Raw genomic sequence first — 12,050 nt, 5'->3', positions numbered from 1 at the left:
GCCTCAAGGGAGCAGCCCCCACTCATGCTGTTCAACAGGACTCTCCACCTGATGCAGGGCTGGCACAACCTTGTTCCTGAAAGGCTGCAGATAAGGATGACAAATCTCATGCCTGTCCTGCAGATTCACATCCCTTGCTTGCCCCCTCGCATTCCTCCCCAGTACAGAAGAGGAAATTGTTCCTTTCTTCCCAGTCTAAGAACTGAAATGAGACAAAACCCCACTAAGGACTAAAGGCGAGGTCAGTGCCCACTTTCAGGCACCGGGGCTCCAGTGGGCAGGGCTGGGTATTCTACCTCCCAGAATGAGAAAGGAGAAGTGTCCCAGGCCTGGATTCAATGGCCTCATGGCAGTATGAAAATTACACAGGTAGGCAAAAGGCCTTTGGCCAGCACAGTAACCAGAGGACAGATGTCATGCAAGCTGCTAGGAGCTGGGGTCTCAGGCACAGACCAGGTTCCACTCCAGCCCACAGTCAAGGCTGGCTGCCTGGTACTTCTGCAGGGTAGGGCAGAATGTATCAGGTGATCAAGAGCCAACACAGCAAGGGAGATAACCTCAAGGGAAGGTTTGAGACTATGCCGGTTCAAAATTTGGTGATGGCACCATTCCAGCAGGGACTTTGTGAGGACAGGATCCCAAAAGTATAACTTGAGCTTATGTCCTCAAAAGCACAGCAGAGCATAAAATGGGCAGTCTAGAACATGGCACCAGCGCCTGGAAGGCCTCCTGTAGGACCAAAGGGACTTCTGAGGCCCAGGAGCCCAGACCACACCTCAGGCTCCAACCCTCATAGCTGCCAAGAGATGGCACAGAGCAAGCCCTTGACAGAGTTCTTCAGGCCAGCCAGCCCTTCTCCTGAGCCAAGGAATAGGGCAGAAAGGGAAGCTATAGATGCCTTCCCACTTATAAAGATGTCCAGACCCCAGGCATTTGCCAAGAGTCTGGCAGCCAGAGAGGCAAATGAAAACCAGGTTAGAGAGACTATAGGACACACTGCTTTGATCTAGATGTTCATTGTAAAATCAAATTACAAGTCAAAGCAGATGCCACCAGGGCAGCTCCAAGGACACTGGGTTGGAGTTCCCCTATAGATAACTTCCAGCTGACCACCCCAACGACTGAAAAACATTCCATTTTCCTGGGCCTAATTTCCAACCTTCTGGCTGGAATGGGTCACTGCCTGCACAGTACAGCAAGGCATCCCTGTTCCTCCAAACACCTCCACTGAAGTCATCTTTGTGGTACTGAATGTAAATGTTACTTGGGACAGACCCTGCCCTCCACAGGAAGCCAATCTTCACAAAACTAAGAACAGAATGGCTGTCTCAGCAATCCACATTTATCCAGTGGCTACCTCCCTAGAACACCTGCACCAGCCTCCCAGCCACTGACCACCAACTGCCCCATGGCCGCACCCCTTGACAGACCATACAGACACTGGCCCGCTGCCCTGGTCCAGCTAGTGTGGCCTGGAGAAGCTGTCCCAAGAGAATGTGGTCTTCAAGCTTGGCCCCAGCCCAAACTTATAGCCCCATTGCTATCAAGAAGCACCCTCCTGCTTGCTGGAGTGACTTTCTTCTAATGTTAATATAATTAATATACAAAAGGGTCAAGAAATAATTGGTTCTGAACTTCCTGTAGTACTCTGTTTAAACCAGAAACCCATCAAACCCTTCCTGGGGGCAAGAGGGAATCTGAGAACTGAGTCCTTCAGTATCTATAGGAGTCACTGAGTTTATGGTTTCATTTGGTGCAAAAATATGCCTTTGCAGGCCTCAAATTATCTTTCCAGAAATTATAACTTGATGTATAAATTTGAACATTCCCCTATCCCCTAGATCCCTTCCACCACCCTCCTCAGTTCTCCTGGGAAATTTCCAAAATGGAAAATTGTCCCCAACTCTGAGCCCTGTTCTGTAACAATTTCTTCTTTTCCAGGCGCATTACAGTTCTCGTTGTGAATGACATGACATTTCCAGTGCAGGGGTCTCTGCTGACTGGCATCACATGATTGCACAGCAGGAGTTTTGTTTCCGGGCCTTGTAAGACACAAAGAAAGTTGAAAAAGGAGGATGCAGGCAGGCGGAGTGGCCCAGCACACCTCTCCTAGCCCTTCCACCCACCCCTCAAGTACACACAAAGGAATGAGCTCTGCTGGGAAAGGGGAGGCCTCGAGGCTACAGTGTGCATGCAGGGGCTCCGGAACCCTTGCCCCCTAGTCCCGTAGCACTAAGATGAAGGGGAACAAAGAGAACTCTATTGATCTCCTCGCCTCACCAAAAACAAGGTAAGCTAAGGTTTTCAATGTGAATCCTGGAACCTTATCCCCCCCCCCCCCAATATCTATTAATACAAACTACAAGTGAGTTAAATTCCTGCTATTAAGCCAGGTATAAGCTAAGAAACAACAGTGCAAACTGAATTGGGTGAATCCAACTTTGTCCCACTTTTGCCTTCCACCAACACTCCCTACCTCAGACAGCTGTGTTTACCAGAGGAAAATATTCACCAGGAAAGACATGGTCCCTACTTGGGTCCACAGGTTACCACTCTTACCATGTCCTTGGTTGCAAATACAACCCTAATCCTGCTTGGCCATCTCCCTCCAACACAAATGCATGAGGGTCGATCAAGTAAATCAATCCCTACTACTGTTCAAGCAATGGATCAACAGTTATTCTTGCACAAAAAGGCTTTCTTATTGACCCAACACTGGGTGATCTAATTCCGTAGCGATACTGCCTTGGAAACCCAAAGAGGGATCGCTATGAGTCGGATCTGACTTGACAGCAATGAGTTTGGTTGGTTTTTTTTTTTTAACTGACCTGTTAAATTAGCAGTTTGAATAATCCTTGACAATAAAATACTATTCCTAAGGGGAATTAATTAGGAGCCTAAAGTACCTTTTTAGAAAGCCCTTTTTACTGGCATCTTAAGGACTTAATCTTTGACTTCAGTAATCAAAAGTCAATCCAGTATTACCTTCCTTGGGAAAGGTGTGTTCTGAAACTGGCATCAGGTCAGGGGTGGAGTAACAGCAAGGTGTAAACAGTGCCTGACCACACCTGCTGTCCCTCTTGCCTTTCTGGAACCTGGAGCTAACCACCCTAGACTTTGACACTGCACAAAGGGTGAACACAATCCATTGTTATGAAACAGTCTAAGATTTGCTGTTATGGAGGGTTCTTCCAGAGACAAGCACACCACCAGTTTTGTGAAGGGATGCCCAGTAGAAGCTCAGGGTGGCACTCACAGTTTTATAGAAGGCTTTAGACTGTGTTCCCAGCACTTCTGACTTGGACACCAAATCATCTAGCTTCTCACCTCGCTCTAACAAAGACTCCATGGTGTTGTGCTGGGCAAAAGAAAAGAAAATAACTCTTTTACTCTGTTCAATAAGTGGACATTGACATTAGCCTCTTGTGGAAGTTTCAGTCCTAGAAAAGCACTTCCTCTGGGCCTGTACCCAATACAGCTGTACTATGGCACAAATGTCACCTTCTAGCATCATGATTCAGTTCAAGGATTCCAGATTTGTGCATGGAAAAGGACTTGGCTGATGTTGCTGTAAAATCAAAGAAGGTTCTAAATGGGATGTACTTCCCCAAAAGAAATTCTCCACAACACAGGATTACATAATTACCACTCCAGAAGAGTTCTTTGAGAACAGAAATCAGTGGGTAGGTACTATGTTGTGAAGCTATGATGGATGACAGTAGCTATCAGTGACAACTGGCTACTGAGAACCTGACATGAGGCTAGTAACCATTGAGATATTCCATCATTGGATATCAGATTTCAAAGATTCAATAGGGAATGAAGTATGTAAATAATTTCATTAATATAATGTTATATATTCATTACAGGTTGAAATGGTAATATTGACAAATACTGGGTTAAACAAAATAAATTACTAAAATGAATTTCAACGATTTTCCTTTTATCTTTTTGAAACATAACTCCTAGAAAATCTACAATGGCATGTGTGGCCCCATCAGTTCTACTCAATAGCACTGTGCAGAATCTCTCCATTCCTCTCAAGGAAGGGCCATGATGAGAGTTCAAAGACTGTAAGGGCTTAAACCCAAAGTGAAAAGTGGATATTTTTCTATGTGCCAAATGTAGCACAAAGCACAGAAGCAGCAGTTACAAATCAGATTTCAGGTCAAAATGCTGGGTCCAGCTTTTTTACTAAAACTGGCATACCTGGTGACTCTAGGCCTGTGTCACCAGAAACACAGCTGCCCTTCTATTGGTACAGATACCTTCCACCTGACTCCATGCTCAGATGAGGTGCCTGCCTGGTCCCTGCAGGCATCTAAGTTTGTGTACTTAACAAAGGCACCAGTAGTGAGAATAAAGTGCTTGAAGCCTGGTCCAGATATAAAATGGGTGCCATTAACCAAGAGAGGAACAGGAGAGGGTTGAAGTTTGAGGGATCTAGTACTTGGGAGAGATGGGCTATAATCAGTTTCAGAAAAGTGCTTTAAATACAAAAAAACAAATCTCAACTCTCCATCCTTGATCAATGTTAAGTCCCTTAAGCCCTAAGTCTTCAAATTTGCTCTATACCCTTCTTGCTTACCAGAATGATTTTGGTCTCATCTAGTTCAGCCTGCACTTTGGTCATTGGGTCAGCATCTCGGGGATTCTGGGAAGAAGTCAAAAATAAGAGTAAATCAGGACTGGATCAGCCACTTGGGAAACAAAAGCTCCAAAGAGAGGGTGTAGGATACTCTGTACTATAAAAAGCAACACTTATTTAAAGACACAGCAGAGATAGAGCCCACTTCCAACTGTAGAGTCCCAGGTTTCAATGCAGAGTTTCTACATTTTTCAAATTTGTTGTTGTTGTTGTTTGCCATGGAGTCAGATCCGACTCTTAGTGACCCCTCCTTGGGTTTCAGAAGATTGCCCAACCTTCCTTCTGAGGAGTAGCTGGTGGGTTTGAACTGCCAGCATTCCAGTTTGCAGTCAAGTGCCTCAGGCGCTATGCTACCAGGGCTCCTATTTTTCAAACAGAAGGTTCAAGACAGGGCACCAGCAACGGACTAAAAGGAAGTTACCAGAGCCAGAACTCTCAGGGCAGTTGATGTTTTAGTCGCACATTAAACCCAGTGCATACTTTCCTCTATGTCATGTTTCTTTAAGTCCCACCTGATATTTACTAAGGTGATCATCCAAGGCCGTGTAATGGATTGTAGCAGGGGATCCCACTGGCCAGTCTATCCTGTCAACCTGCTTGGAGAACTCATCTAGTACCTGTAAGACAAAGGATCTTCATGAGCAAGCCCATCCTGTGCTTACCCATGCCCAAGGCACAGGCTGGAATCTTGAGACTCTCACACTAAAAGAGGCACCCAGACTTCCCAGAGCCCAGGGAAAAGATCTAATGGCAGAAGAAAATCTAGATTAAAGTTCCCTTTCCAAAAAGTTTTAATCATTAAGCATATGCTAAGTATTCTTGGGATTAAGAAGTATACCCAGGCTGGGATTAGTTATTTGAATTTTAAAATTACGCATTTCCAACTTTTATCAGATGATAAATTTACAGGAAGAAATGGGCACTCACTCTCTAGTTTTTCAAAGTAATTCTTCAGAAAGCGAATTAAAAAAAAAAAAAAAAAAAAAAACCAAACCCACAGCCATTGAGTCTATTCCAACCCATAGTGACCCCCACAGGGTTTCCAAGGTTGACTATAAATCTTTACAGAAGCAGATTGCCTTGTCTTTCTCCCACACAGCAGCTGGTGGGTTTCAACTGCTAACCTTTCAGTTAGCAGCCCAATGCCTTAATTAACCACAGTGCCACCTGAGCTCCTCAGAAAGGAAATCAGACCCTTTGAAATTAAGCAACCACTGGATTCATGTGGAGAACAAGACAAGGTCTCTGTCTTCAAGGAATTTGTGATCACCACACACTTTTTAAAAAAATCAAGCGTTTAGTGCTTAGCTCTGTGGTGGTACTTGATTATCTAGGAAGAGAGCTACGGTAATTGTGGAGGCCCCATGCAGAAAGTGAGATTCAAGTTGGTCAGAAAAGAGGGCACTCAGGGGAAGGTAGACCCTGGTCTATACTGGCAAAGCCTGACAGAGGGCAGGTGTGTCCCCAAGGCAGACTGTGGGACCTGCTGTGATCTAGAAGACAAATGAAGGCCAGTGTGGGGTCCTGAGCTAGACTGGGAAAGTATGGGGAACAGAATCCTGAAGGTGGAGGCAGAAGAGTCAGGAAGTGGGGCCATGTACCAAAGAATGACAAAAGTGTAGGCTAGAAGGGAGACACAAGGATACAGGAAGTTGTATCCAGGGGTTCCATTTCAAAGGAAGAGATACTATATGATTCAGTAGCAGGCAAAGGTGAGAAGAAAAACAGAGCATCTAAGGATTCTTATCTGGACATAGGTAGTTTGAGGGGCAGATATTAGCACCAGGGAGAGGACTGGGAAAGGGATATCCAATTGTTTCTTAATGGACGAAAAGAAGAAAAGCTGGTAACGTGTTGATTTTAGACACAAAGTCTATAGTATACAGGAATGTACTTCATCCCTTGTGACTCAGGCACCATGGTCACCCTGACACCACAGTCCAGTAATGCTCCCCACTCAGCTTGTCCAAGTCCAACCCAGCCAGACACAAACTCACCTTCTCTAGCAAGGTAAAAGCCACCCTGGAAGGATATTCACTGTCAGCAATGACCACACCTGCAAGGCTGTCATTTCGGACACAGACGTGGCACAGATACTCTAAACAGCAAGAGATCGTACACAAGGAAGGTGACATGAAAGCATTAGATTTTTTCAAACCATCAAAAATTTGACAAAGCATCACAATCCTGGACTCCTGATTTTAGGACTGAATGTAGCCACCTTGACCTTCAAGGGGTCTCAGAAGAGGTTTGGGGATGAGGTTTTAGAAGAGGCTCTGCAGCATGGATGCTCCACAGCATGGCATGTGGAACACACATAGCACCAGAACACTGGCATCAATCTGGCCCTACACTGGTTTATGATCAGTAAATGCTCATGGGCCTGGATATACAAAGCCAGAATCTAAAGGAGCTGCTAGTGGTGCAGAAAATACACCCAGAGCAACACACCCTTGAGTGGATTTCTAAGTCACATCCTTGAGGTCAGTCCTGACTATGCTTCAGGGGACTGTAGGCCTAAGAGGCACTACTCTACACTGCATCCAAACTCTGAGGGAACCTGGACAAACAAGCAGCTTCCACTTTCTTTAAAAACCATCCCAGAGCAGCAAAAAAGGAAATCATCTTCCAGGGCCTCAGGCTTCCGTTCTGAAGCAAGCCTACTCAGCCTGCTCCAAAGACAGAAAAACAGATAAAGCCCATTATTAGCCATTACTGGTACAGGTCTCAAATGTTACTGTGCTAAAGTCATCATAGGATCAAAAGGTACAGTTTGTACAAGTACTTCTGTGAAATATTCTCTCTATAGTATTGTTAATTTTCCTTACTTTGAACAGATTCAATTATTAACCTTATCTATACACAAAGTTTATAATTCACTAGTAAGAAATTTCTTGTCCTTAAGAATCTTATCCAAAAGATCCCAGTGCTAAACAATGACCTAACAAATAAAAGATGAAAAGAGATTCTGAATCCCTTATATCAGAAAAGGGCAGAGACTAGAACAGGACAAGGAAGGGGTGAGGGGAAGGGAGATTATGAGATTATCACCAATGTTCTCCAGACCTTGTTTACACTCCCAAATAAATAAGATTCAAACACGGACAGATAAATGCACACTGCACAGAAACTGGGAAGGTGAGATTAGTGACCAAGGAAAGCTAAGCTGGGAAAAGCAGACACAGTCTAAGGGAGAACTGAGAGAATATTTGAACATTCATGATTCAGTTTCATTTATGTGACGTATACAATACAGAGATCCTTGTTGTTGTTGTTGTTGTTATGTGCCGTCGAGACAGAGATCCTAGAATATGCATTTTCAATACTGCCTTGCCTTATAATTGATATTTATATTATCGATACAGTAACTTTATATCACACTGACTCCAGCCCAGTACAACCATGTGTGAAATAGTCTTTCTGTTTGACAAAGTTCATGTATACTTTCCAGTCTATATAAGACTTGTTTCTAAAATAAGCACCAAAAAATTCTTCTAGGAAAATGAATAATGAAGAGGAAAAACTAATGTTTTCAGATTTATAGTCAAAAAAACAAAGAAGCCTAAGATGCAGTGTTACCTTGACATCTCTAGCTAGAAATGCTTTTCTGAGGATACTACAACTTTGAAGGGAAAGGGAGGAATATAACATGAAGGATATTTACTGATCCAAGAGAATCAGACCTTCATCTTAAATAAGTCCAAGGTCTGGGGACAATTTCACCCAGGAAGCCCAGACTTCCACAGGGGCACAGAACTATGCACAGGTAGCAGACGCAGTAGGAGGGGACAGAGGAAAAGCTAGATGAGGACTAGGCTCCTGTTCTCCCAGAAAGCAGCCCTCTCCCTCATGAGGTGACAGTGCATGCTAAGGGCATCGTGTGGTCTGCATCATGGCAGCTGCAGCCAGCCAAGTACTCAGAAGATGGCTGCTCCTTACCTTGTTCTTTGACAGATGCTCTGCTGCCTTTCACTGAGCGCTCCACAATCAGCTGACTTGTAAAGGTCATGAATTCCTGAACACTAAGAAACAGAGCACATATTACCTTCTTTCTGTCACCTTGTCTCTTAACACAATGGAAAGTGACCTCTGGGTTTATATATTAAGAAGACATTTATACTTGGCTTCATTCTTTTCCCTCCCAGCCTTCCCAACAAATAATAAAAGCTCAAATACTGGTAATCACCATTATCCAAACCACATCTTTTTGTTACCTAGCTCACCCAAACAACCCATCTCTCCAGACTTTTGGGATATTTTCTATAAGCTAAAGTCAGTTTAATGTTCTGGTCAGAGCATTATATGAGACACAATGGAGAAGGGGGCAGCTCCTACTCTCAATGCCCCATTAACAGCCAAGAAGCAGGAGAAGTAAAAACTGCAATGGAAAAAACACAAATGTCAACAAATTTGTTAAGGTGATGCACAGCCAGTTATGGCTATACCAATACAATGAACACTGGCAAGGCCACTCACAACTGCCTTGAGTGCTGGCTCTGCCCAAGTCTGCATAGAAGGCATCTAGGATACTGGAAAGAATGGAGAGAAATGGCTTAGCCAAGACAACAAATCAAAAAAACCCAAACCCTCTGCTATCAAGTTGATTCTGACTCATTGAAGTTTCCGAGGCAGTAAAACTTTATGGAAAGTAGATTGCCCAGTCTTGCTTCTGTGGAGCAGCTGGTAGGTTCTTTTTTGTTTTGTTTTGTTTTGCTTTTAAACCTTCTGGTTAGCCGTCAGATGCCTTTAGGCACTGTGCTACCAGAGCTCCAAGACAAAGTGGGAAATGGCCTTTGGCAGCAGGAGAAGGCTCATCATGGACCTAATAGAGAGATCCATGCAGAATGGAGCAGTCACAAGTGAGGGTCCAGCCAGAGAAACAAAGAGGTCAAAAAAGAGCCTCTGACTGGGAAGGTGACATAAAAGGCTGCTAGGGAGCTCTGGTAGCATAGTGGCTAAGACATTTGCCTGCTAACCAGACGGCTGGCGGTTCAAACCCACCAGCCACTCCTCGGAAGGAAGGTTGGGCAATCCTACTTCCGTAGTGATACTGCCTCGGAAGCCCAAGGAGGGGTCGCTATGAGTCGGGTTTGACTCGACGGCACATAACAACAACAACAACAAGGGCCCATCAGCCACTCCTCGGAAAGAAGACTGGGCAATCTACTTCGCTAGTGATACTGCCTCGATGGCACATAACAACAACAACAACAGGGCCCATCAGAACAGGGTTCTCAACAGCAGGGCTTCCGCACCTTTGTCAACTCCCTGTAATTGCACTGAAAGACCATGTAGAATTGTGAGGAACCCTGATTCTGGAACAAACTGACACTGCCAGGTTGTAATTTTGGGCAAGCTACTCACTGTAGTGTGCCTCATCTATAAAATCAGTATTTGTTGTGAGGATTCAGTGCAAAGCACTGAGCACAATGGCTTGCACACAGTATTATTACTTGTTACTACTATTCTGAGGGATATGATCAAAATAATCCCTTAGAGATGAAGTCCCCTAAAAAAGACGACTACGCAGTAAAACAAAAAAGAGACAGTTTAGAGCAAGACTGTGCTTTGACAAAAGAAGAGTTGCAGCAATTTTGAGAGGCTGCACGCTTGGGGCATTGTAATCATGGTGCAAGACATCTGGAAATGAGGAGGTCTTACAATGAAAATAGTGAGTTCAGTTGGAATACATGTTATTTCAAGAGATCCTAATAGAGATGTCCCCTTACAGTTGTAGCTGTGTTAATCATCTGAAGCTGTTGTGGGTATCCCAAACCAAGGAAATAAAAGTCCTACAACAAGATCTCTGAGAATTTTAATATAACTAATGGGCAGGGAAAAAAGACAAAGAATCACAGGTAGCCAAACTGGCACTAAAAGTTCCATTCGAGAAAAACAACAACATAGAGCAGAGGCTAGATGCCATGGTAAGAAAGGTAAATATCAAGAAGACAGTTGCCCAAAAGGAGCAGAAAATTTCAACAAAAAAGCAACAGAATCTTTTTTTTTTTTAAAGATTCTGCCTGCAAACCACTGGTAAAGCACTCTCATCAAGAACAGTTTCACTGAAGCAGTAAAAACTGAATCCAAATGACCAATTCCACCAGAGCTATACAAGCTAACTATAGATATTGACCCTAAAGGGGTCCTTCTCCTACTGTACCTAAGGAATCCTACCCCCTCCCACATATGGGCTGAAGTTCGAGTAGTACTTCTAATACCAAACTCACTGCCATCAAGTTAATTCCAACTCACAGCACTCCCCATAGGGTTTCCAAAGCTGTAAATCTTTATGGAAGCAGACTGCCTCATCTTTCTTACGAGGAGCAGTATGAACTCCTGACTTTTTAGTTAGTAACCCAATGCCTTAACCACAGTGCTACCAGAGCTCCTAATACTGAACGATAAAACGCACTGCGGTCGAGTCGGATCCGACTCACAGCGACCCCTCCTTGGGTTTCCGATGCAGTATCACTACAGAGCTCCCTAAAATTAAAATACCTGGAAACAACATTCAGAAGTCTGTAGCCCTACAGAGTCAATGCTTCCTTCTAAATCTGTAGTGCTGAACCAATTTGTACTACCACTGTCTAGCATACAATTTAGGCTTGGTTTCTGGTGGTATAATCTCTTGAGGCCTCAGTGGCTTCACCCATAAAATGGAGATTACATATCTCCCATACTGAACTGTGGGACGCCCCAAGAGATAACAGCAATGTAGCTTTCACGTTACAGCACCAGAACTACTTAAGTCAGATTCACTGGGTGGAAGACGTTGGCTAAAATACAGATTCCTGGGCTTCAACCTACTGGTTTAGAACATCTGGGCGTTAATCTTGGGAATCTACACTGTTTCAAAGTCCCCTTATAATTTTTATACAAGAAAAACTTGAAAAACACTGAGCACGAGATAATGTTCTAGAACGGAAGAAGCCTTTTATGCGCGACAAGACAATGATTTCTCAAAGGCACAATTCGGAGACTGACTGAGGAGGTGGCCACACTAAGATCCACTGTACGAGGCTTCCCTCGCGAACCAGGGCCTCCCCCGTCACCGGGTCTGCAGTGACCCGGGCCTGCATGCCAGGACCCGCTCACCTGGACCTCTGGAAAAAGCTGAAGGAGGACACATCGTACGCAGCTTTGAGCAGCACCGCCTTGGGCTCGCCTTTGTAGAGGACGCTGAGACTGTAGAGCTTCATGGCGCCGGCGCCCTCGGGCCACCCTCAGACCGCGGCACCGGTTCGCAGGGAGCAGCCCCGCCACCGCCGCTCAGGACTGCCCCACCACCGCGGCCCCTCAAGCGTCGGGTGCTGACGGGGCCGACACCGGTTTCCTCCTCCTGTCTCGGGATCCACTTCCGGTTCCGGTACTACCGTAGCCGCCCGAAACCTAACGAAGG

At 44.8% G+C, this 12,050-nt stretch overlaps 1 protein-coding gene across 1 annotated transcript; it reads right to left on the bottom strand.

Annotated features, from left to right (window-relative positions):
* Window positions 1-2,006: 2,006 nt before the first annotated feature.
* YKT6 (YKT6 v-SNARE homolog) lies at window positions 2,007-11,850 on the bottom strand. Its single transcript, XM_007957919.2, has 7 exons — window positions 11,747-11,850; window positions 8,588-8,670; window positions 6,646-6,746; window positions 5,161-5,265; window positions 4,589-4,654; window positions 3,257-3,358; window positions 2,007-2,042 (listed from the first exon to the last, which is right to left on the bottom strand). The coding sequence occupies exons 1-7, from the start codon at window positions 11,848-11,850 to the stop codon at window positions 2,007-2,009; spliced, it is 597 nt and encodes a 198-aa protein (XP_007956110.1).
* Window positions 11,851-12,050: the final 200 nt, after the last annotated feature.

Source organism: Orycteropus afer, unplaced genomic scaffold (genome assembly GCF_000298275.1).
Source record: "Orycteropus afer afer isolate SDZICR_OR568_19922 unplaced genomic scaffold, OryAfe1.0 scaffold00823, whole genome shotgun sequence".
In the NCBI taxonomy this organism is placed as follows: Eukaryota; Metazoa; Chordata; class Mammalia; order Tubulidentata; family Orycteropodidae; genus Orycteropus; species Orycteropus afer.
This window is presented reverse-complemented; position numbering and strand designations above follow the sequence as displayed.